The 27,048-nt window shown below is 28.1% G+C and overlaps 1 protein-coding gene across 2 annotated transcripts in view; it reads left to right on the top strand.

The window, feature by feature from the left end:
- LOC129959948 (uncharacterized) overlaps positions 1-27,048 on the top strand; it is a 53,933-nt gene that overhangs the window by 18,884 nt on the left and 8,001 nt on the right. The window contains exons 7-20 of one of the 2 annotated variants that reach the window (XM_056072865.1): positions 4,651-4,711; positions 5,032-5,089; positions 5,168-5,354; positions 8,182-8,270; positions 8,429-8,516; positions 10,016-10,150; positions 14,659-14,754; positions 15,042-15,249; positions 15,341-15,510; positions 17,297-17,422; positions 17,516-17,683; positions 21,182-21,280; positions 21,985-22,043; positions 25,106-25,205. In XM_056072865.1, the coding sequence (XP_055928840.1) occupies positions 4,651-4,711; positions 5,032-5,089; positions 5,168-5,354; positions 8,182-8,270; positions 8,429-8,516; positions 10,016-10,150; positions 14,659-14,754; positions 15,042-15,249; positions 15,341-15,510; positions 17,297-17,422; positions 17,516-17,683; positions 21,182-21,280; positions 21,985-22,043; positions 25,106-25,205 (1,644 nt within the window). Of the gene's footprint in view, positions 1-4,650; positions 4,712-5,031; positions 5,090-5,167; positions 5,355-8,181; positions 8,271-8,428; positions 8,517-10,015; positions 10,151-14,658; positions 14,755-15,041; positions 15,250-15,337; positions 15,511-17,296; positions 17,423-17,515; positions 17,684-21,181; positions 21,281-21,984; positions 22,044-25,105; positions 25,206-27,048 lie in introns of both variants that reach the window. The other variant, XM_056072864.1, reaches the window with a different exon arrangement.

The raw sequence follows: 27,048 nt of genomic DNA, 5'->3' as shown, positions 1-27,048 counted from the left end.
TGCGCTAAGATCGCATTGTTGCCACGTAAAATTCTTTGAGTTGTAATTTACGAATACGTAATCGGTTTTTGTGTAATATTTTTTATTTGAAAGTTATGAGGTACGGAAACCCCGACAATAATTAATGAACACCCTATATATTGAATAATTATATTTTCTGTCGTATATAATTTTATGGTATTACTTAAAAAAAAAAAATTAGTGTTCTGAGCCCTTAAGCATCGGAAAATGATTTTTTTCTTAAAGGGTGCCACAATTTTGACCACCACTGTATATCAGTTTTGGGCTTTTATCGGGATGTAAACAGGCATTTTTTATCATCGCCGATGTACAAATTATGACACTAGTGCAATAAATTGAAATTAAAATTTCAAAGGTTTCTTCTTTTCGACAATGCGTCTGCAAAATTATATATACGTAATGATATCTTTTTATATAATTTAAATCGTAATTAATTTCCTGATTTTTATCTTAATTTATCCTACAGTAACTTCAATCTAAAATGTTTTCTTATTTCCTGATTCAGTTCCCTCTTTTCAATTATTTTTAACACGCGCTCTAGAAAACTGACGACTTCAGCATTTTCTTACAATCCGAGTAAAGGGATAAACATCCCCAATGCTTACAACATTCTTTTAAAGATATCTAAGATTCCATTTTCTAAGCCTATAGTGTCAAAGAAATCCCTTTTAAAATCTTATAGTAAAATCATTGGAAAGAAAGGAAAAAAAAAAAAAAAATCGATATCTTTTGCTCTTGTGTCGCGTTGTAGACTGACTCATCGTTTAATCTTTGTATGAAAATTATACCTCCCATGATGAATAAATCGAAGTTAAAATTTCAAGTCTCTTTTCCTCGGCCAAGCATCTGCTGAAACATGTTACATATAATACACCCATATACTCACGGTAGATTGATCAGGCTTCTTTGTCTTGAATGCATATCTAGATAACTCCAATGCTTTCCTCTTTTTAATAAACTTTGAAATTCCGAATTAACAGTTTTATCCTTTTTTAATCTAAGAAATCGGACGGAAGGTAAGAAATCTGTCCACCTCTAATACCATTTCATGAGCAGCGGCATCACGTGTTTTCTTTCATATTCAGAAACAACAGAACAAAATTTTTTTCTGTTCAGTTACGCAGCGATGTGGACAGCTTGTTTTAATGAATATTAATTAGAATTTCACCATCATGGATACAATGAAAAGTTAATTTTCTTAAAGGGAAGTTTTTTTTTTGTGGTTTGAGCTTTTTTAAAAGGTAGAGCTCGGCGCCTTCGTGTGCCTCAAGATCTTGCTCATATGGACTGCACAGGCCTGAAAATAACTGTTTTTATTCCAAAATTGTAGATTTCTGTGAGGTTTTGGATGAAATCCTTCTACGGGAAGTCTATTCATTCTTATGCAAACATATCGATCGTTCTGAATCGTTCTCCCCCCCCCACCCTAGTTCTGAATCGTTATGTAAACATAACGATTCAGAACTAGGGTGGGGATTGAAGTTTAGCTTATAGTTTTATTACTAGAACTGTAGATTTTTAACAGATCTTGGGCCACGTCCATCAGCAGGATGATCGTACATCATTCTGAATATTCATGAGTATATAAATGCTATAGCTCAAAAATACAATGACTTAAAAATAAGAAATTTAGACAAATAATTTACTATTAATATTGTAGGTTTGTATGAGATTTTGGATAAGTTTGGTGATTGAGAAAACATTCAATAGGCATACAGTTTACCACTATTCCAGAATCATTTTGACAAATCTTTTATCTTTTGAATGCTTTAGATCTCAATATGATTATTTTGGACAAATAGAGAAATGGCATTTAGTCTGACGCATTACAGCTAACTGAAAGTTGTTTATCAATAAACTAAATTAAACCATTCAAAAGGCATACTTGATTTTTGTCATTATATATTTAAATGCAAAATGTACATTTTTAATCATTCTAGTAGAAAAGAGAACACTTTGTTTAGTTTCATATAGTATTGTGCCACTATTTCTGTTTTAATAAAAAACAACAGCGATTCCTACTTCTATTTTGTCTATTATGGCATTTTTATTAAGCTCCATAATTAAATTTATTTACAGATGCAGCGTTAAGCGTGCAGTTTCTCTAAAAAAAAGAAAATAGTTTTAAAGCTTAGACACAATAAGAACTTAATCCAAAAAGTCGTTGAGCAGGAGAAAGTAATTATACATGTGGATTATTTCGCCGATTCAAGAGAGCGCATCTGTGATCAGTTCTTTGGATTTTGCATCACTTTAAAATTAATATGGCTGTTTGTACATAGCGTTCAGCTAATCCATTCGATTTAGCATATTATGGGCTTAAAATTTCCTGGATCTTCCACTCGCGTACAAAATTATGAAACGCACGTGATCTATACTGTGGACCATTATCCGACTCCAAGATATCTGGTAAGCTATCTTTCAAATAAATAATTACAGCTTCAGAGGTAGGATATTGGAACCGTTTAAAGCCAAAATATCCAGAATAGCTATCAATAATAGCTATTACTAGCTAGAGGTTTCTGTAGACAAAAAATTAGAATCTGAAAGTTCTTCTTGGGATACTTTAGCTATTAAAATCTAAGCTAAAAAACACGATGAAAGCATATTTCTCCTACTACTAAAAGTAGGCTTTTCTAAGAATATCGATAATATCTATCACTAATATCAGTAAGTTCAATATTTTCTTCTTGTTTCCTGAAGCATGAACCATTACAGACAGATCTTATATTCACACAAATGATTGTTTATATGGGCTAAAATCTTAATTGCATTAAAATTTTTCTTTCATTTCATAACAGATATGCTTCAACTTTTTAATAGTGAGTTCTCCAAACAATTCGTCTTCGTTTTATTTTTGTAGTATGAACAAATATCGTAGTATTTTGTAGTATATTAAAGGAACACATTTCTTTGAACATATTAAACACCTTTAAAACACTCGGCGTTTTATTGTGTGGCTAGGAGATAAACAAAGCAAAAATGTTTATCGTTTGCTATTTTTTCTTCCTTCTGAGCTAAGCTCTTTTCCTGCGGAAAAAAAGAATTGGAATGTTTTCTATCGTATAACTTCTTAGCATCTGTATTCGCAAGTGTTGTTAATAAGCCTACCACTGTGAATGATATTCTCATTCCCTTCAAATTCTCTTTTCAGGAATTGCGTTAGATTATTCATTCTTTTTGCATCAGTATTAGAGATGCTGCTGTTATTCCATGCTTTGAAAAAGTAACCAGGAAAAAGGATTTAACCATAAGATATAAAATTAAATCACATAGTCGTACCTTACGTTTCCGGCATTCGTAAATATGATTCAAGTTTATCACACGAAGAGGTCAATATAGTCAATTTCAGTAGTTCTTTCACATAAAGTTTTTATAAAAGCGTTCATTCCTGCCCAAACGAGATTTCAATCTTCAACAGCTTCATAATAATTGGTGCCATTTTGCTGGAAATTCTCAACAACTTTCCTGGCACGAAACCAGCTTGCCAGATGGCAGAAACCAGCTTGAAACCAGATGCTTGCAGATACTGGAATTTTTCTGGTACGATTTCATCATCATTGCGAATCTGTTTAAATGGACTTCAAATTGACTCTTATTGTTTCCATTCTAATCTAGACAAAGAAAATTTTCGTTTTTTTGTATTGTTTAATCAGAATTAGCTAAAAAGGACTCAATATGAGATTGAGCTTAAAGCCTTGTTACCTCTAATTTAAGATCCTGTTTTGCTTGTTCTCTTTCATGCTATTGTAATTTTCGTTCGTCGATAGCATTCGCTAAAACGTCTGGAACAAGTTATGGCTCTTTCTTGTATTCTTTCACTATACAGTATACTATTCTTTAAGCCTATTATCGTAACGCTCACTTGGACACATTTACTATTTCCTCCGCAACGAACTTCAAACCGTCTTTCTTAAAACCTTTCTCACATAACTGTTAAAGTTACTTCATAAGTCTTGTCATGTGAGTATCTTTAATAGTCTCATTTTCCTACTCTTAAATCCTGCCATTCGAATGTTGTAAATGTTAAAGCAGGCACAAGAAAAATACTCGATATTTTTAGCTTTCAAAATAAATAAATAGAAATAGCGAACACTAGTAAATGTGTGCCCAAATATTTGTTACTTGCATTTCTTAAATTAATCTTAAATCATTACTGTGCTTATGGTGGGTAACATTTAAAACAAAAATTTTAAACATCAATAAATGGACGACTGACAACACTCATCGTCGTCAGCTTTAAGTTAATAAATAAATACGAACATTAAAATGCATCATGAGCAAGTACAAAGCCATCCGTAATTCTGAGTATTACGTATAAGTCATTACTGAACGTCACTATTAGTACTGTTGGCGTTTTTTTGCAATCCGAATTGATGATATTGTATTAATATAAAAAAATAATGAAATGTACAAAATAGTGAAATTAAATTTTCCTCACTGATAATTTTTTTTCCGTAAACGTTTTTCCTCTTGTCTTATTTTTGGATTTTGTATTGCAAACTGAATAACTTTTGCTTCTATGATATTTTACAGACTTTTAATCTTATGAAATGCTTTCAATGTAACTATGTAGATATAATTCATGGTTAAATTATTATCTATCTATCTATATATATTAAATTTCAGGTAGATATAGAAGGTTGCATAAATTTTTTGAAAGAAGTTCCGAATTATATGTGTAATAGACGTAAGTATAATTCGAAATCAAAAATTAACAGGCGTTTAATTTTTCTTACTAATATTTCTTATATGATACTGTAATTAATTTTTATGAAATTCCCCGAGTTTTACTTTTTACAATGTAGGTTATTTTTATAAGCTGTATAGATAAAATTCTTAATTTTTGTCATGTCGGTAACTTAAATAGTCTAAATATTAACATATTTTAATAAAATTGGGGGTTCTTATGCGTAAACTACATCTTAAGTGAAGAGATTATATTAATGCTGTGTTCATCTACTTAATTCTGTTTGTTATTTTGTTTTAACTATTTTTCTCTCAATCTAGGAGAATCATTTGGTTTGATTCCTGATGCATCATCAGTTAAAAAAAATCCTGAATTCTGGTAATAAAAGTTTTTTTTTTTCAGAAAATAATTTTATATGTAGATCTTGTCATTAATTATTGTTTGTGTTGGAAACAGGAACTGCAGTCTCAGTGGCGTTCTCAAGAATTTCCTTGCTATATCAAAAATTTCCGTAATGATGTCTCTTCCATCTACTTTATTGAATATGGAACAGGTGCATGCTTTAGAAATAGTATCTGAAATGCGGAGTTTTAGACTAAAACCTGTAATTAATGAGAAATTGCTATTACGAGAGTCATTAAAGGTGAGATTTTCCTTAATTTCGTTTGATTGTCTGTTATATACACACATGCATATAATATAAAACAATTTTTGTGAATATCATCATTATAACTAGACAGAGGCGGCAGTAGGGGGGGAAAGGGGAGTGATTGGCCCACTGTCAGCAACTGTTTGACTCATTCGACTTCAAAAATCAACTAAAAAAAAGTGTCGAATTTAGGCTGATTGTTCTTTGTCGTTTGGCTGAGATATCACGATTTATCAAAGATTAAGCAATTATACATGAATGGGGAAATAAGATTATTTTTCCCGATTCAGAAAAATTCATTGGATATTTCGGAAAAGAATCGTCATTTTATTCCAGTTGTTACTTTTTCAGTAATGAATTTGCAAGTTTTTCCAGTCTGTTATACTTATTTCACTAGGATAATTCTCTGACTAAAATCTGGCTAATCATTAAAGTAAATTGGATAAAACATAGGCACTTAAGCAATTATTGCTGACATTCTTTTGTAATATACATACTAAGCAGAGTTTCTTCGCCGTTGCCAAATTATAAATCACTGAGATAAGAAAATTGTGTAATTGTGAGTTTGATTTATTTAACGATAAAATATCGAATTTGCGCAATCAAATTTACTAAGCTTTCATTGAAATTTTACCTGCTGTAATTCACGACAAAATAAATATATAGGATAGAGTAGCTTTTTAGCTACACTAAAAGAACTTTTCCATGCATTCACAAAACTTTTTTAATAAATTAGTGCTTAAATTTTTCAGAATTTATATTCAGTATTATAACTATGCATTTAAGAAATATAATTTTTTTTCCTTCTTCAGCTTTTCGTTCAGTTACTCGTTGCGGCAAAAACTATGATTAATTGCTAATGCATTAAAATTTTGAATAGGTTTTGAATAAAGATGTCTTAATAAAAGGATGATTAAAATAGTTATTCATAGAATATTCATATTTTCTATAAATAATATTTCTATAAGAAAAATCAATGCATGCAATTGAGGGGGAAAAACAACCATTTTTTCGGAGGGGGGCGTGGAGAATATTAGCCTGCAATAGCTCTGAGGGGGAAAGTACTGAACAATTAGAACATGTGCTTAAAAATGAAAATAGGGGAGTTAAAATTCAACTTATTGTTTTACAAGAATATGCACTGGATTTTAAATCTAAATATATACATAAATAAATGAGGAATTTAAGGAGTTCATTTTTCACATGTGCATTTTTCATACCTTACTAAGCATTGAATAAATAAATAAATTTGTACATATATTTACAAAATATATTCTCGAGCCTTCTTAAAAATAAACAGCATCGTATCTTTTCCGCTATCTATATTGTACATGACCGAACAGTTGTACATTTTTATTCGTGCACTCGAGCTTACTCACCTCAGACTCGAAACACATTTGAATTCCTACTCGTTGCTGCAATCTTTACTTAAAAATTCTCTTAGATAGGTGACTATGCTAAAAAAAAAAAAAAAACGATGTTTAGCGAAAATATCGAATTTTTAAAAAAAATTTATTATTTCGTAATCTTAAAATGTTTCCTTTATAAAACTGTTTGAATTTAGTTTCTACATTCATTTTATATAGCTTCCATTATAACAGCATGCATTCGTTCATTTAGTATTACACGTCATCCAAGCGCAATAGATGCAAAATTGAATGCGTTGTTTATCGCGAATGCTTTCACAGTGATTATGTTAAAAAACACACGAGTGTGAAGCATCCCAAATTAATACAACAAAATCGGGTAGCTCCAGTTTTAGAAGCAAGAGTGACAAGAAGGAAGAATCCATGGGAAATGATTTTATTGAAAATTCCTCGCTTGAAAACTATGGAAGCTTCAATATTCTTCAGGGTATCGCTGTCAGACCCCCCCCCCCTCTTCTTTCTGAATTAGAAGGTGTTTATCAAAATAAAATACGATTTATCTTTTCCATGTTTTATCTTGCGTCGAGAGTGACTTACGCACTAATTCTTTTCGTATAATTGTATATTGTAGAAGTAATTTTACTTCCAAGAAAAATAATAAAGAAAAATTTTTTATGAATTTTTAACTTTAGTTATTTTTTTATTAAGAATTATTTTGCATATGTTATCGTTATCCAAGATAGAAGATTTATAAATTTACTATAGCCCTGTCCGATTAATTCATTTTTGTTATCTTTGAAATATTTCATAAGTATTAAAAAGGGTCCAAAAGATTAAGCATGTTGTTAAATTCGAACCAAATTCAAAGTAGTAAAAAACATTCTTCGTTCAAGTCCGATTAAATATTTCCTTGATTTCATTTAAGGGGATTTATTACCATAACATGTTTGAATACATACTAAAATCTAGAATGTAATATAACCATATCTTTTTCAAGAATTAAATCTCCGTGCAAATTTAGATTTTTATTACAAAGCAATTAAATAATGAAATAAACTAGCCATTTTTTATATTACTTCTACTTCCAATTTATTTTCTTAGATTAGATAGTTAAAAATTTCATATGAAATTGAATGATATGAATTTTTACAGAAATATTAATACGGAAGTATTTGAGTGAATGAAGATTGATGCTGTCAGTGAAAGCTCCTAAGTTAATGATTCAGAATTTCGTATATGAAAGTCTTCAGATAATTTAGCATAGTAAAAAAAATGTTATGATATATACTTAAAATATTTTATAATATCTCCCATAATGTTGACTGTAGACTACTTAATATAATTCTGTGAAATCTTTCTATATTTGTCCAATTTATCATTTTGTTAAATGTGTTTAAAAACAGTTAATTTATGTGCTAGTGAATCTGAATGTTATCCCTTTTTTTTTCTTATAGGATTACGCCGACGAAATTAAAGCATTAGAAAAAGATTTAGAAGTTTTAAAGAATAATAATGGAATCTTAACAAATCATCAAAAGTACAGGTATTTTAAGTCTTCATTTAAAAAAAGTTTGTTTAAAAAAATTGGTGTTACCAAATCTATTACATGTGCAATTAAGTTTTTAAAATTGTGTTTGTAAAATATCATTAATGAAGTGAAAGACTGATAATCAACACTTTGGTTTCTTGTTTATGTTTTAGGTCTCTGAAAAACAGACTTCTCTTAAGTGAATCACAGCTTGAAGGTTTCCGCGAAGAAAGAAATGCTTTCAGCAGTAGTGTAAGCAATGTAAGTGACATGATGAAAAGTGAGATTGAGTTCTCTATAAAATCACTCTTATAACGCAGCTGTAGTAATGTTATAATTAGGGTGATGATTTATATTTTTAATCGGTATAACCTTTATATGAATTGTGATATACATGTTGTTATTTCAGATTAAAATCCTTTCATGTTTAATATTTTAAATATGGAAAATACTTTTAGTATAAAATATTATAATATATACTCATTTTATCCTGCTGTCACCATGCTTCCTGTTGTTTTCTAATTGAGACACTAATTGTGGGCTCTTTAAAACAAATCCAAGAATTACTCTTCTAAAGGTTAACAACCCGGTTTATTGTCAGTAAACTTCGGTTACATAAAACAGTAACTATATAACATTTAGAATTAGGTACAAACTAGTTACAGTTAATGAGTGTTCTACTATGCTACAGGCACCAGATCCGAAATCCCTAGTTGCATTTCTCGTCCGTGCAGTGAAGTGCACGTGCTTTCACTACAACAACTTTTCTTATAGTCTACAACTTTTTAACCTGATTATACTTTAACCTGGTTGTTATGATCATATTAACCTGATTTCAACCTGATTATACTTTATAATCAGGTTCATTCGAGATGCTCTGGGTGTCAAAGGGAATATTAACTTTATCGACCATTACAGATTAATTCTATACAAATTGGAGTTCTGACTTTATCAAAATTCCAACTTTTTATTCCAATATCTTAACTTCTCTTAAATATACTACCAACTTTTGTTCATAATATAAAAAATTATTTTAACAAACAATTTTTGCTTACTTTGGAACAGTTCAATTGCGACCGGGCACCCACTTATATATGAGCAATATAATCGTACGATGTAAGAATATTGACATAGTAGTAGCTTAATACATGCAATTCTTTTAATATCAATCCAAAGCTTAAGAATTCTTAAACAGTTGTCTTTTAATCAAATCAGGTTCCGCCAATTCAAGATTCATATGGAATGATACATAAATTTCGAATAATGTTACTACTTTGCATATTTAAATTCTTTAAAAAAATCCTTCAAATATATTAAGGGGAGATGGAGAATTATAGACTGGCTTTTCAGTTCAATTTTTTATAACTAATTTTTATGAAATTATAAATGTAATAGTTGAATATATTCTTTGTAAATAATGGATAGCTTCTACATTTTACTTTGCTTATGTTATTCTAATTTTAGAATTGTTTCTAAACATCATGATATTTTGTGCTTTTTAAAGAGTAGAATAAATGCCAAAAAGTAAAAAAAAAAAGTGATATTTGTTTTAATTTTTTTATATGTGCATCTAAAATTGTGTATATTGGTAATACAACTCTATTATGGAGAACATTTTCTTTTTGACTTTAGAAACATTTCTTTGAAAATAAATTTTTAAATTCTGTAAATAAAAAAAGAGCTGAGGCTTCATTAATAGTGATTGAAAATTTTAATTTTTCTATATGTTTTTAAAATTAAATAAGGGATATTTTTTTCAGAAAAAAGAAACTTTAACAAGGCTTCAACAAGAAATTAAGTTTATAAGTATTAAGATTGAAGAAGAAAAGAAAAAATTGATGGTTTCAGAAGTCGCAATAGAAGAAGCTGAACAAAAGAAATATGCTTTAAATCTGGTAATAAACTCAAAAAGATTAAACCTTTTTTTTCTCTCTAATTAACAAATTACTTATTTTTCCAAAATTTTGCATTTTTATATAATATTTTTCTATCTAAATCCCAAAAAGTTTGATCAAATTTTTGAAGGTAACAACTTTTAGTTTCATAAATAATTCACTGGCGATTAATTTTGACCTGTTTTGATTTTATGATTATATTCTTATATTAAGTACATATTTTTTTTCTTCAAAATCTTAATATTGAACTGGTACTGAACTAACAATTAATAAATATTTTTCTTATTTAAAATAACCAGCTTTAGTTCAAAAATGTTTATGGGTTTTTTTCGTTTGAATGAATTAATAAAAATTTAGTATCTGTTATTTATATTTATCATGTAAAGAATCAATTATTTAGTTAACCCGTAACTGGAGGCATGAATTTCTTCACCCGACCCGACCCGACCAGCGACATAGAGACAAAATGACACCATTGTTATTTTTCTTTTTTGTCTTTTGTAAACAACATTGAAATTTATTTTCAAAACACAATAATTCTGAAAATCATGTAGTTATCAAAAATATAAAAATATTAAAAAACGTTAAAGGTTATGATATTAAATGTTGGAAAGATGTTAAGATCTTTAATGAGTATTATTAATCCTAAACAATCTTTTAATGAGTATTTACTTCGTTTAGATATTACGGAATTGCACTAATGTTAAAAACTGTTAGAATTTAACTAAAAAAAGTGGAGAATTCAGTATTTTAAATTATTTTTAAGAACATTTCTTTATGCTTTTTGCATTATTTAAAATAAAAGCAGTTTCAGAGACCTGGTGTCAATGACTCCATAAATAACAACAAAACCTTTGAAAAAGAATAACTCGGTTATACGCACGTGTTCATATTTAAGCTTTTGCCAACATACTGATAAAAGAACAACTTGGAGATACTGAGGAGATAATAGTATTCAAGCACCAAATACTATGTGATAATAAGAGCTAATGAACAACGCGGAGTCATTTTGACTCCCGTCTCCAGTTCCGGATTAATATAACTTGTAAAAATTCAGAATAGTATATTAAATTTTTGTTATTGATTAAAAAGAATTTGAATTCCTTTTATTGGTGAAATCTTACTGTATTTATGGAAACTTAGTTTTGAAGGTCATTTTATCTATTTGCATTTATTTGAATTTTTATTGCATATTTGTTCAGGATTGCCACGGCACTGGGAAAATACAAGGGATTTAAAAATGATCTAAATAACTGGGAAAATGCAGGGAAATTAGAAGATTTCCATAAAAAGAAAGTACAGGAAATTTTAAGTTTCTGCGGCATTTTTTTAAATAAAGAAAAAGGAGTGGGGAGGGGGTCTCTAAACAATGCAAGAATAAAAGATCGTAGTCATAGCTCCAACACTCTTCACGACTGTATAATCGAACTTTTCTGTTCGATCCTTTAATTTTTCCTCCCTATATTAATCAATCGAATTTCGAACTGAAAGAGTTATTTTTTCCATGAGATTTCCAGTTTGCAGCCAATGAGCATGCACACAAGCCTCCTATAAACAGCGGGAGATAACGGCGTTCCCACCAGAAAATAAATTTCTCTGGTGGGAAGAGTAACATTTAATCTGCAGAAGCTGTTACTGTATTATTTAGTCACTCACGCTTGGATTCATTGAATGGTTTATTATTTGAAAAAATGAGGTTATTCAGAATTTATTAAAAAAATGTTTTAAACAATGAGTTTTTTAGAATCCTTGTTTAATACTGAATGGATGGATAAAGATATCAATCTTGACTGTGCTCATTAGATTAGAGAAATTCCGCAAAATCCGTTTCCTGCGTACTGCTTAAAAAAAAAAAAAAAAAAAAAAAAAGTAATATGGGAAACAAGCATTTACTGGTCATATCAAAAGAGGCCAACATATTGAAGTCCAAAAAATTTCCTGATTTTCGGGAAGTTCTAAAAATTCTTGTGTAGTCGCATGGCAATGCGGATGTAAAAAATAGATTTAGTATCAATAAGGATATACTTGTTAAAAATCTCACGGAAGATTCTTTAATTGGTCTAAGAACTGTGTATGATATCACAAACTTTTATGTAGGTATTTTAAATGTTACGATTTCAAAAGATTTGATTCAGTATCCTAAATGAACTCGTGCTGAGTATTGTAAAGCATTAGAAGAGCCAAAAAAATTTCAGGGAAAAGAAAAGGAGTTCAACATACGCAAAGCAGTATTGCAAATGAAATTGTTTCAAAAGAAAAAAAAAAAAATTAAACCCATGACTGGAAAAATCTACAGAATTTGAAAAAATCGATATCCAGATATATGAATTGGCAGAAATAAAAAAAGTAATTTTACTTTGTAATGTTTTTTGTTAAGTAATCATTAAATGGTTTGTATCATGATAATGAAAATGTTATTTTGTGTGACTTACAATTAAAACTATTAGAGGTGACCTATATCTCTCCCCTCTTAATATGTTAATTTTGTCCTGCTAAATTCTAGACAATAAATAAAGAGAAATTGTTTTTTCTGTATCTAAATATAAACATTCTTTTTATCTGGTTTTATTTTGCGTAGTGATAAATTGTTGCTTCCTTTCTTTGCTTTTTCCACTCATTAAAGCTATGGAGTACCTATAGTTATTCCATGATAACTAGTACATAAGTGCTGTTCGCGCATTTCCTGCTACGTTGCATATACGTACAGAGAAAATACAGGGATTTCATTTATCAGATTTGAGTTCAAACCCTGTTTATGTACATGTCATTTAAAAATTATTAAAAATCTTCTTGTATCATTTGCAACCTAGGCGAAGGTCAATAAATTATCGACATCCTGGCTCCCATTCTTTTAATGAATTAAGTTGTATTAATTTTGTGACTGGTTAGTTATTATTTGTAATGCATTTTATGCTTGAAATATAAAAAAGCTTTTTAATGCGGAAAATAATCTTACCACTGATATTTAAATTTTTTTTCAAATCATAAGCGTCGTTCAAAAATTTCAACAGTAACCATGGATATAATCGAGTAAACATTGAAACATTTAATTAAAAAAGGATTTAAATACTTCTGTGACCTTAAAAGTTTCTGGAATATTGCATTATTACTTATGATGAAGTGTTATGTTTTTTTTGTCTCTCTCCCTCTTTTTTTCTCCCTCTCTTTCTCTCCCCCTCTCTCTCTCCCTCCCTCTGTGTGTGTGTGTGTGTGTGTTTGGTACATATATACTTTGGAGGGTAGGAATATGCGCCTTGCAGCGAGTTTTTTTTAAAAAAAAAACTAATTAAATTTTAATTATTTAAAAAGGGGACGAAATGTTGTCTGCTTTCTATTAGCATCCGAAAATATTACATTACAAAAGTAATTTTAAAAATTCAAAGAATTATCTTTTCAATGATACCAATGTTTTTATTGTATAAATATTTCTTCTATACTTAATCGATTTTTTAAAAAAATATCTTAAGTATGTTTTCTTACAAGAAGTGTAAAAATTCTGAATGAATATTAAGTGTGTCACAAGAAGTTTAAGCAGAATTCTGGAAGAAAACCAATGTTATTGATAAAAAAAAAATCTATTAAAATTTAAAGTATTTTTGTTTTCGTTTTTCAATAAGAAATATTATCCTGTTCTTAACACAAATCAGTATTACAAAGTAGATTTCAGGAAAGCAAATGGTATACTTACTTACATCTGGGAAGAATCTGTAAATAAGATTTAAATTTATTGTTAAAGTACTATCAACATAAAGAAAATAGGCGAAATTTTACGTTAGATTAAAAATTAGGTTACAATTTTAAAGTGTATAATACATTTTACGAATTTTAATGCGATTCAACTGGTCAATCAATCTTCTGCTTTTGGTATCATTTGGCCTTGGAATCAACTGATATGTCTTAAGCCTTCCTGTGTTGAAGACATGGATAAATCCGAAACATGTTTAAGAAAACATCTACAATTACAATAATTTTAGTCTTGGGTGTTTTCAGCTTTTGATGATGAAAAAAGATATATAAAACTAGAGTTTTAATATTTTGTAATGGCACCAAAAAAATGTTATTAAAAGTCAAATTTAGTCAAAAGTCAAGAAATTTACTTTATTCATCGATTTCATTCCAAAATATTTTTGTAATTACAGAAGTTGCTGTTCTAAAGGTATACTTCTGTGTTTATAAAATCGGGTCAGAATTTGGATAATTAGGTAACATATACACACAAAAATTGAAAATTTTATTGAACTATTTAGTATTTAAATTTTATAAAGTAAAAGAATTTTTGCATATTAGTTTACAAAATTCAAATATATTTACTTAACATTCATTATTATTATTATTTGCATGAAATGAAAATGCAATTTAAATTTCAATTGAGTAATGGTATTTATTATATTTGTAATTTTCAAAGTTTATATAATTACTTTTCAGATGGATTTCCAACTTTTTTTTTTCTAAAGAACCTGTTTTGTTTTAGAAACTTACATTATTTTTTCACATATACTCTTTTCTAGAAAAAGATGGCAGAAGTAGACGATTGTGTATCAATGAATAATTTGATAAATTCTATTGTCAGTTGTATGAAAAATCAGAACTCTCATTTGCTGAAGGTATTTATATTTTCATATTATGATGATTATTGAAATGAAATAATTTTTTTGTTTGATGAATGAAATGATCTAATTTTTGTCGATTGTCATGCTATCTTGTAATGAATGTTTCAGTGAAAATGGTAGATATGTAGGGGGGGAGATGACACAATATGTCTCCAAATTTTATAATTTTCAATCGTTTTTGAAAAAAAAAATTGAAAATTATAAAATTCTTTCTTTTTTTGATAGAATATAGAATTAAGATGTGTGTTATTATTTCTATAAAATGATTTTTTTAATTTCAGGTAAAATATGCTTATGAGAAGTCATTTTCAAGTGCGAGACAACTTAATGAAGATATAAATAATCACACCATTAATGCAATTGAAGAACAGAATAGGTTGAAAGTTAGAGTTAATTCAATGCTGTTGCATTTAAAAGAAGTTCTTCTTAATTCATCTATACAGCAAAATAATTTTATACTAAATACAAATGAAGTTCATCTAAAATTTGGTAAGTATTTATTAATATTAATCGATTATGTATCATAAAATTCGTAAAATTTTCTTATCATATTAAAAGGTAGTACTTTTCTTTTCAGAAGAAATGCTAAACTTTTGGAAGCAGCATAGCACAAGACTTATCATTGATTTTCACAGCTTCACAGAAGGAATTATTCAAAGTTGTTTCTCTCTGAGAAATAATTTATGTTCGGAATTAGTATCTCTAAATTTTGCCGATGGTGTGATTATTGAAGTTATAAAAAGAAGCAAGGTAAAATAAACAAATATTACTGCAAAATGTTTTTTTACTCCATTCTGTTTACTCTTTTGGTTGCTATAATCTTGAATTCTCAGCCTGGTGTGGAGCAAAAATGTCCACACCAGTGGTCATAGCTGCAAAAATTTTAACGGCAAGTTAATCTTAACTGAAAAATAAAGTCTCTTGTGATAAAATAACTTATTCATTTATTTATTGTTTAATATCTTTCGGTTGATTATTCTGATTCCCAATAAGCTGATGACTTAAACAATAAACTAATAAAAATATTGATGTCAAATTGAAAAATTTTGCAAGAGGGGTAGCACTTTTAAATATATATCAGTAACTGAAAAAATGTCAAGCTTTTTTATTTTCAGCCTAATATTTTTATATGCTAACTGCAATGAAACAATATTGGAAACTGCACTGTTATCAGTCAAACAACCTGGGTTTGTCTTGGTTTATTTTAATATTGCTGCCAATAAATCGCTTTTCTGTTATTGCCTTCTCTCCTTTGTATGCTTTTTGATTGCTCTTTTGTTTTTGTTCCTTGTTTTTTTTTCTTTTTTTGCAAATGTCAGTGATTACTAGCACTATTCCTTTGAAAGACTGAGGCAAAACTTTTGAAAAAAGTTGTGTGAACATAAAACGTGTTATTCAAATTGCATGAGCACAGGGAGTTAGAATGATGTGCTCATACAAAGAACATCATTTAAATCCACATCATCACTCAAAATTTCAGCCACATATAAAAGGTGAAATATGAAAAATACCAAGATGCAAGTGGGTAACTGAGCCGTACAAATTTTTTAATAAGCCAATATAAATACAGTATTTCAGTTAGCAACTGCGTGCTTTTTTTTTTTTTTAAAAAAATTAGTCTAAAGATATACAGTTCCATTATAATAAGCCTTAAGATTTTGGTCTGATTAAAAATGTAAAATTTCCAATTTGCTAAATAACAGACAATAAACCAGTTTTTTTCAAATACTTTATGATGTGCATAAATAAAGACATTAAACAATAAAAAAAAAATATGCAACTTTAAAAAATTTGGTGGAATATCAAATTGAAATTTTAAATGTAGTTTCAAATCCTGTCAAGATGGTCTTAGAACTGTTTTAGAAAAACATTGAACTTTGTTCCATTATATTTTAAGTCCAAATGCGACTGTTTTAATTCTTTCAAATCATTTTGAGATATGGCGTTTCTTTTAAATAGTATTCTGAATTATATTTTTAAAAATGCAGACAAAATGTGAATCGAAAATAAGTTCCATGGCATAAAGCGCCATATATTGAAATATGAATTAGAAATTAGAAATATATTCTTATTAAAACCTACTTTGGCAGCTTTTTTTTTTCATTTTATATATATAAACCTTTTTAAAATTACAAATTGCTTTTCACAATATTGTTTTAACATTTTCTTGTTTTATTGAATTCCATGACATTTTAGTGAGACGTTTGTAATGTTTTTAAAAATTCATATAAAATAATGAACACTCCTTCAGATGACGATTTGATGAAAGATTATCAAATCTGATAAAGAAGCCAAATGAATTTCTTTTTCATGAACCGAGAACAAAATGAAACGTCTTTTAATACAGTTTTAGTTCCAAGAGCCGAAAATTTAACGTTGAACATGACTGTATAAAACTTCTATTTGATCTTCATTTTACCATGAAAGATTACAGTTACATTCTATCATAATATATTTATTACTTTCACTATAATTTTATAATTACTTTCATGGTTATAAAAAGTTATGAAAGTGCACAAATTCTCTTTAATTTCAGGTTGAGACTTTAAGTACAGTAACTTCTTGCTCTAGCAAAATTCACCTGTCTGTTGAGAATTCAATTAAATTATTGTATGAAGTTTTGTGCCTTTTAGAAATTAGTCAGGGAAAAGTAAAGGAACAGGTATATATATATTTTCTTTGTAATTTTTATGTTTGAATTTATTCTTCTGTTTTGGTGAAAAACGTTTCTAAACTTTTTTCTTTGAATTTACAGCTAAAAAAATTGGAATCTGCTATATGTTGCCACAGTAATGAACGCATGAAATTTTTGAGTTCCACGAATTCAACCATGGCATCAGTGCAGCACTATTTCAATGTACAATTGGAGTTATCTTCGAAAATCAATTCAGATATTTTCATTCACCACCAAGAATTGAAACTGGTAGTAATTTTTAGCCATGACTTCAATTTTTGCTAAATTTATATATTTAGACTATTCTTTATGTCGCTAAAAATCGACATCACATACATTGCTATTTTAAGGTTATCCCTCAAATGTGGAAAAAAAAATCCCTGTATTTTCCCTGCAACTGTATGCGATATAAGAAGAAATGCGCGAGTTGCATTTATGTGTTAGTTATAAAGGAATATCAATGTTCCTTAGTTTTAATGAGTGAAAAAGGCAAGGAAAGGAAGCATCAATTAAACATTACTCAAAACAATAATATATAAAAGGAATGTTTATATTTAGATGCAGAAAAAATAATTTTTCTTTATTTATTGTCTAGAATTTCGCAGGACAAAATTAACATATTAAGAGGGGGTGAGGAGATAGAGCATCTCTAATACTCCTTTAATTGTAAGTCACACAAAATAACATTTTTACTATCATGATACAAACCATTTAATGATTACTTAACAAAAAACATTACGAAGTAAAGTTACTTTTTTTTTCTGTCAATTTATATATTTGGATATCAATTTTTGCAACTTCTGTAGATTTTCCAGTGATGGGTTTAATTTTTTTTCTTTTGAAATAATTTCATTTGCAATACTGCTTTACGTTTGTTGAACTCCTTTTCTTTTCCCCGAACTTTTTCGGCTCTTCTAAAGCTTTATAATACATCGCACGAGCTCATTTAGGATACTGAATCAAATCTTTTGAAATCGTAACATTTAAAACACCTCCATAAAAGTTATGATATCATGCAGATCTAGTTAAATGAAATAATCTCCTTTCAGATTTTAAACAAACATATCTTTGCTGAACTAAATTCATTTTCCACGGCCATATTTCCATGTGACAACACAAGAATTATTTTTAGAACTTCCCAAAAATTAGACAATTACTTAGACATCAGAATATTAGAACAGAATCGCCTAAAGGAATTTTTTCATAAAAATTCATTAATGAAATCAGTATACAAGCTGTTCTTTGCTTACGTTTTTTAGTTTTTTCAAGCAAAATCTCAAAATTGGATCTTTGCACATTCTGACCAAGCCGGGGAAATTTGTACTTCGAATGAAGAAGAGGAATCAAATTAACCATTCATTTTTCACATAATAATACATTGTTCTTCAATAAATGTGGATTTAAAATCGATGTAGGTTTTAAAACAGCAAAATTTGGACATGCATTCAGATATTTTTTACAGTAATACTCCACTAATAAACTTATAATCACTTTTCCAATATCGGTATTTTTTTTCTCAGTTTCAGAGTTTTACCATCATCAAGCTACATCAAAAATAAGCTAATATTTTTGGTTTTTTTCGATTATGCTTTTTTTTCACATTTTTTTTCATTGACTGTTTAACAAGCATAAAAAGATTTTCTTAAGAAAAGCGCTATTGGTTTTAGATGTATGAAATGTTTTAAGAAATGGGTGAGGAATATTAGCAATATGAGCGAAGCTAACTTTAGCCAGAATCAGTTTATCCTGACAAGCATTTATCAAATTATCACTTGTGACAAACCCAGGTAAAAATTTTTAATAAAATCTATGCATTTTTTCATGTTGTCAAAATCCTTTAGGGCACGTTTGCAAATGTTGACATTTTCTATCTAATTGATAGAATAAAGCTTCAATGGAATTGCAGAAGAACCTGTAACTTCCAGGAAAGCGGCATGTCCCGCTGGATTATTTTTAAAAATTCTATAGATTGTTATTAGAGTAACATCCACTTTTCATCGAGTAGATGTCTATATTTAAAGCGCTCCATGGATCATGTGTTGTCCACAAGTACCTAGATCTAAAATTTTATAATTTTTTTTTTTTTCGCACGAAAGTTTTTTTTTTTTTTTTTTTTTGACATGCTTTTAAAATTTACATTTGGTCCATTCTTACTAATATGTAAAAATAACTATATATCCAAATTTGATATAACTTCTTTAAAGTTCTCGGATAGTTCTTGACCAATGGTATGCTTTAAAATTACTGAATTTCAATATCTCGTGGAAACTATTAGTTGATTCGCACTCAAATCTTATAATAACATCCATTTGACATTTTTATAAAATGTGGTTGAAAGTTTCATCATAGAATATTAAATAGAATATAGAATATTTATTGTTTAAAGATTTCTTTAAGAAATTGTTACAAAAATGGAGCAATTTGTAACATTTTTTGTTACAAATCTGTAACAAAAATTAAACCCTATTTTTGTATGACCTAACGTATATTTTTTTGGCTGTTCCATTACAAATGAACATATGTGAAAATATTTCCGATTTATCATTTAATGTATTAAAGGACGAATGTGATGCGGTAAGTTTTAATGACCATAAAAATTCAGCTTTAAATAATTGTTCTTGAACTTAAATTTCGAAATGGGCTTATTTTCGGACATCAAATTTGACCTTTTCGGACTTGACATGTCAGCTTCTGCTGTGTTGCTTTCAGATACTAAGTCGAATATCAGTGAAGACTTTTTTTGAACTGGACACAATTTTATACGTTTGCCTCTTTTGACATGACTAATAAGTGCTTGTTTTCCCATATTACTTAAGCTTATTACCTCCTTACAAAGCGAGCGGAAGAAAAGGGGCGAGTTTCCGCGATTACACAGTTGCTCCATTTTTGGTGCTATGGTTACGATATTTTAATCTTGCAGTGCTCAGCGATCAACATTTTTTAGATGGGATAAAAAAAAAAAAAAAAAAAAAAGGGAATGAAGGAACTTAAAATTCCCTGTATTTTCCCGGCTCTCTCGGTGCCATTGCAACCCTGTATTTTGAATATATTCTTATATAAATTTTATCCTAATGTAACTAAATTGCAATGTGAAGTTAATTCTTCTTAGTATATGTATTAGCTTTACCTAGCTTATTTTTATATTTTGATCGCTTGTGATATTTACGAAGTTCTTTGTATAAATATTATTACAAATATATTTTCTGTTATCATATTTTGAGAGACTGGAGATCAACTTACCTTATTTACTTAAAATGTTTTGTTTCGTATTTTACCTTTTGTGTCATATATAAAGATATTTCTCTTTTCTTTATATGTTAAGAATTTCGTATTTTTTAGTTAGCTAACTACAGAAATGTATTTGTCAAGTAAATAAATAAATGAATGAAATGAATTATTCATATTTTCAAAGAAAAGAATGCATCTAGTATGTTTTTTTCAATTAGAGATAATTTTTTTATTTTGTCTTTTTATTAGTAATAGTTTGGCTAGGATCATGGAAAAGATAATAAATTCATATAAATAGTACTTAATATTTGTTAAAATGTTAACACTATTTAATGTCTATTATTTAATAAAGTGTGCCTAATTATTTTCTGTAGTTATGCTAATCAGTATTAGTTTCATAAAATTGTAAAAGTTTTCAAAAACCCTAACTAAATTAATATATTTGTCTACCATTTTAGAAATAGATATGACTGTAATGAGCTTATGCATTTACTTTGATTTTTTTTTATTTATGCTTAGAGTATCAATCAAGAATTAATGAAAATCAAAGAAGGTCTTAATTCATTAAAAAAGTTATTCTGCACTGAACAAAAGTTTGTGACTGACAAATGGCGACAAGTATGTTTGATGCTCTATGAAGTCCTTTATTCTTCTATCAATAAAGCTACAATAAATTAAATAATAATGAAAGAGTTCTTAATTGAATGTTAATGTATTTTATTAACATCTGCAAACTTTACTTACAAAAGTTATAAAATCTTTTGAAATGCTACTTATATTTAAGAGATGATATTCAAGATTAAATTTGGCATTTTATTTAAATTACTCGGATTTATTTTGAAAGCATAAGGAAATAAAAAAAAGTTTTAATATCAGAAAATCATAAATATTTAACATTGGTGCATTTTACATGAACAAATGATTGGAATTTCAAGGGTCTTATATATATAAAAAATACCAATAAGTTTTGTATAGATAAATTAAAAATTTATGCTTGCTACGATGAATTGATTAATAAAATTATTACTACAACTAAAGTTACTTGTATCGTGAACTTTTTCTTGAAGTTCTGCTTAGTTAAAAAATATATTTTGGATTTTAAGATCAATCAGAACAATTTTGATAAATTTAACTTGTTTCTATGTGATTTTAATTGGAGAAAAAAATGTTTCTTATCTAATAAGCAATAAGTCAAACAATCACAAGGATAATAACTCATAATCAGCATAGATGCGCTATAGAAAAATTCTCATGTTTCTGTTTATCAATCTTGTATAATTTTATATTAGTATTTATCAACGAATTATGCATTTGTTTTACAGAGACAAACCTATCTGTTTAACATAAAAGAAATTGGTGGAATTTTTCAGTCATTACAACTGTGAGTTTTTAATATTCTTTTCAATGTTATAATTTAATTTTTAATCCTTTTTTCAATGCAATAATCCTTGAAAGTTTTAAATGGAGATGGTATTATTAATGTCTTTAATTTACATGTAGATATTGTTATAAGAATAGAAACAAAATATTTATAACCCCTACATATTTATAATTTTTTTAGAGTAAAAATCTAAAGGTGATTTATATAGTGATTTCCTGCTATTAATTTTCTTTAAGGAAAAATTGTGCGTTCCATTAAAATGGTTTGCAAATGTCAAAAAAAAAAAAAAAAGACGTGTAATTAAGGAAAATGTTTTTAAGCATATTCTGACTGCTGCAAAAAAAAAAAAAAATGTAATTGAACTTATTTAAAACAATATCGGGTATCAGTTTATTTTAAGATAATTAAATTGAGGATTTTTTTATTTTTTGAATTCGTTGTTAACATATGTGATTCTTTTTTTTTTTACAACTTATGAATGTGCAAAAAAGAGGAGTAAAACCACATCATTTAGTCACCTCTGACAAGGGCTGCCATTCTCTGAACAAAAAAGATAGTTCCCTTTTAACTTTGGCGCAGTTCACAGACACCATGAAAAATAAGCCTGAATGGTCGTTTTAGTTGAACCTTGCAATGAAGAGATTGTTTATAAATCTGTTTGTTTACAAATTTACATCTGTTTGAGAAAGAGCATGGAAACTTGTAGCAAAAGCAAGTTCTCTCTTCCTATCGTATCTTGGGGGTGGGGGGGTCTCATAGTCTCATATTGCTTTATGTGTAAAATGATCCTCTTGAAACTTGTCAATAGGTTTGTGCAAGTTTGAGGTTCGAACTCGCAACGTTAGGGTTCATAGCCGAGTAACAAAGCCACTAGACAAAAGTGTACAATCCTTTCCGGAGGTTGTTATCTGGCTTATGAAGTTACACCACAGGTTATTCAACTGCATTCCGTCGATGTAATTCGATGTCTTCGGATTAGAACTTTTTTGCAAAAGGGATTCGAAGTAGGCAGGCCATAATAGATTTATGACCGAACAGGGTAACTTACTTAATTTGAGTGCTTTAATTTTCGATTAGTTCGCAGTTCGATTTTTTTTCTAGGTCCCTGAATTTCTTATTTACATGTTAAATTATCTTCACGAATTTATTTTGTTTAATTTCAAATCAAGCCTGCAAATTATTTTTTTAATCTGAGTTATTTCTATTAATTAAATGCAGCTTGTGTTATGTCCACAGCGATCCTGAATAAATGACTTTTTATGACTTAATTCCTTCGCACACTTGATTGTTATTCAGTGTATCCCATAAAAAGCAAATTTCCTTAATTTTGATTTTTGTTTTTTTTTCAAAATAGTGTTTAATTTATAAAAATTTTTTTATCAACAAATATTTCATATTCTTTAACACATCATTGTTTATTTATCCATTGTATATTATTTATTGAAACTTATAAAATGAATAAATTACTTTTTGGTTGTATTAAAATTCATCATTTTCTCTTAGTAGAAATTTTTCTTACTTCAAAGATTTGGGTAAATCGAGATTTCATGGCAACTCCGAATTAGTGAAATTCTGCTGTTTTCATTATTTTGCATTATTCTCTTATAAAACGTGATTTGTTTTTATAGATATGTACATGTATACAGATATAAATTTCTATTGAGTTTTCATCATTTTGATTTAAATACGGAAAATATTTATTTTTATAAAGCATGCATTTAATATACTTATTTCTTTCATATATGATTTGTAATGAATTATCAATATGTGTAATTAGTGGAATGTTTTTCTTTGCAGTGTAATTTTCACTCACTTATTGATGTGATAGATTTTTGAAATTTTACACATGTTTTTATTTTATATTAATATTCACAATTTTAGTTTTTTCAGAATTTGCTATGAATGGATTTATCAGTTTTCTTCTATTTTATTTTGATGGTTATAAAACTACTTGATAGTAAATAAATCTTAAAATTCTTTTTTAGATTCTGCAATGAATATATGTATATAATTAATGATTACACAATTAAAAAAATTAAAATTATTAAGCTAGTTACTTCTTGATGACATCAAAAGAAATAATTATTCCAATATATAATTAGAATAATATATAATTTTTCTTACACTTATATATAATTATTTTTATAATTATACTTTCTTTCATATTTCTATTCATATAAGAACCAGCAAAATGTGTGATTAATAGCTTAAAAAAGTGCTACTTTAATAGAAGTTAAAGATATGAATGAACATTTAGAGTGATGTTCTGCAATTTGCGTTTCATGTCTGTAACATGCATATATTTTGTATAGATGATTTCATACAGTATTTTTGCCCATAAAGCAAGGAAAAAAAATTGACATTTATCAATGAATGAAATGCACTGCTTTTTTTAATGTTGTAAAATAAAGTGGTGTCTCATTGCTTACTTCTCATAAAACAGGCATGAAATGATGATAGGAGTAGTATATACTGATAAAGAATTGCAGAAATAAAGCACAAAGGAATAAAAAATAGAATCGGTAAGATTCTAATTTCAACATTAAAGTTGACATTTCTTTTAAATAATAATAATTATTATTATATATATTTATTTTATTTTTTACTCAATCAGCAAAACTTGACATTTTAATGCTTTCAGCATAATGAAAAAATCAGGCCTAGGTGCAATTTGAACAAAACTTTCTATGCTATTTAAGATTTCTTTACAGAAAATAATCATAATTCTTCCAAAATTTTGCACTATGGATATTTTGACATGAATGAAATAGCAATCGATTTTAACATGTAGTTGTAGCTTTTAGTTGTAGGAAACCTGTTCACGATACCAAAAAAATGAAAAAAAAAAATTGTTGTTATAACAAATTTCATAGTTTGTAAAGTTTTAAATATGTAGACAACCCACTATGAAAAATTTTGGGCACTGCATTTTTTAGTATTCATTATTGCCTTTAAAATGGTACTTTTAGTTTTTACATAGAATGATCGATTGCAAAATAAATTTCGGTGGCATTTTTTTCCCGCTGATGTACATCTGATTTTTTTTTTTTTTTTTTTTTTAGATGTACTGAAGAACATCCTGTTTTGTTGGACAAATTAAGGAAGCTATGTGTATCAAGCATTGATGAACTGTATTCTATTTTCAGAGATCAAACATTAATTGTAAGTTAAATAAATTACCGACTAAGATTGAAATTAGTATTTTAAAGATATTATATTGAATTTGACTGATAATTTACGCAATGCTGAAAAAAAAAATCATAAAATATAGGAAACAGCAGAGGCGGCGATATTGGGGAAAAAAATTGTCCTGCTGTCGATGGCAAAATATCAATCTCACCGGAATAGTTAGAGATGCGGCGACAAAAATCTTTACCATTCTTGAAGGAAGATTTGGAAAGTTGGACATTAAAGAATCTGATAATTAAAATCCTTATCAAAGTTATTATATAGTAATCAGTCAAAATCGGCTATTTTTGTATAATGGGGCGATCAAATAATAGTTGACAGAATAAACGACTTCCGATTCATTCATCAGTTTGTAGTTTGACCTTATATGACGGGTGAAAAGAAAATAAGCTGTCTCATTTTGCCTACTGTTTTTGGTCGGTCGGTTAGGACATCAACATGATGGATGAAATTTGTATGAGTTGTTACTTCTCTCGATCACTTGTCAGTGGAATTATTAGAGAATGTTAGATAAAATGTACGGGAATGGTGCGATAGAATAGTGCAACAATGCAGGGTTTCTCCCATTTAAATTTTACTGAACGTCTTATTTGTCCAGTTTTTATTTCAGTTTTTTCAAATTATCAACCTGGAGTTTTATCATTAATTCTTAATCTTTCTATTGAAAATATATTCAGCTGCTCTTTTGCATTGTAAAACAGTTCAAAGGGGCTACTTTTCTTTTGTAACCAAATGATGTGAATACAACATAAATCAAGATAAGAGATAAAATTTGTTGATGGAAATTAGATTTATTTAATTCCAAAATAATTTTTCCTCTGTTTAATTCATTAAACTACGTTATTTTATTTATAAAATATTACTGACTTTAATTTATCGACAAAAGATAAATGACAAAGTAGCTTATTATCCATAGTGAAAGAGTTTAGCATGTACTAAACTTGATGAATGAATTCCCGGCTATATTATTCACATTATGCATTTAGTATTATAAATATGAAATCAAAATATAAAATTTTTTGTCTTTTCTTCTACCAATTACCTTACAATATAAATTACATATCTCAAATGCTGTTTTTTAATGGCCTTTATATGAAGATGTTCTAGTAAATTCTGATTAATTAAAAATATTATTAATAGAATATTCATATCTATCACATTGAGAAAAACTAGTGCATAAAATCATTAGCTGATTAAGGCCTTTTGTGGCCTTAGACAGAGAACATTACGAACTTTGCTAAGAAGTTAGTTTAGTTTAACAAATTACTCCAGTTTTAATTTAATAAGCAAGTTAATGATATTTTAATTTCATTTACTTTGTGAAAATATGTATCTTATAAGTCATAATAAATAAATAACATCTGTCAGGCACCTACATTTGTACGCAATATTATTTCAATATATTTTTATATTTATAAATTCTGTAATAACTATATAATCATTATAAAAAGAAAAGGATCCAGGATATCTGGTACCATTAAGTCTTTAAAAACTGTGTATTTTTAATGGTCCTTATATAAAGGCATTAAAAGCGCTTAACAAAAACAGATGCCTATTTTTCTTTTTGAAGAAATAAACAGAATTTTCCCACGTTAGATTTGCCTGATTGTATGAAATATGCCTGCTATATATTTCTTTGTGATGATGTATGTCAGTGTTCTTTGTGAAGGATGAGATTTTCTTTGTGATGTCTGATTTCTCAACGGATAGTGCTTCCGGAGGAAGTGTGAAAGGTATTCCCACAATTTAGGAAAATACTGATAATGTGGAGAAAACTCTTCTTTCATCTCCTTTTGCATGTTTAGGTGGGAAAAAA

Source organism: Argiope bruennichi, chromosome X2, assembly GCF_947563725.1.
Source record: "Argiope bruennichi chromosome X2, qqArgBrue1.1, whole genome shotgun sequence".
NCBI classification, from domain to species: Eukaryota; Metazoa; Arthropoda; class Arachnida; order Araneae; family Araneidae; genus Argiope; species Argiope bruennichi.
This window is presented reverse-complemented; position numbering and strand designations above follow the sequence as displayed.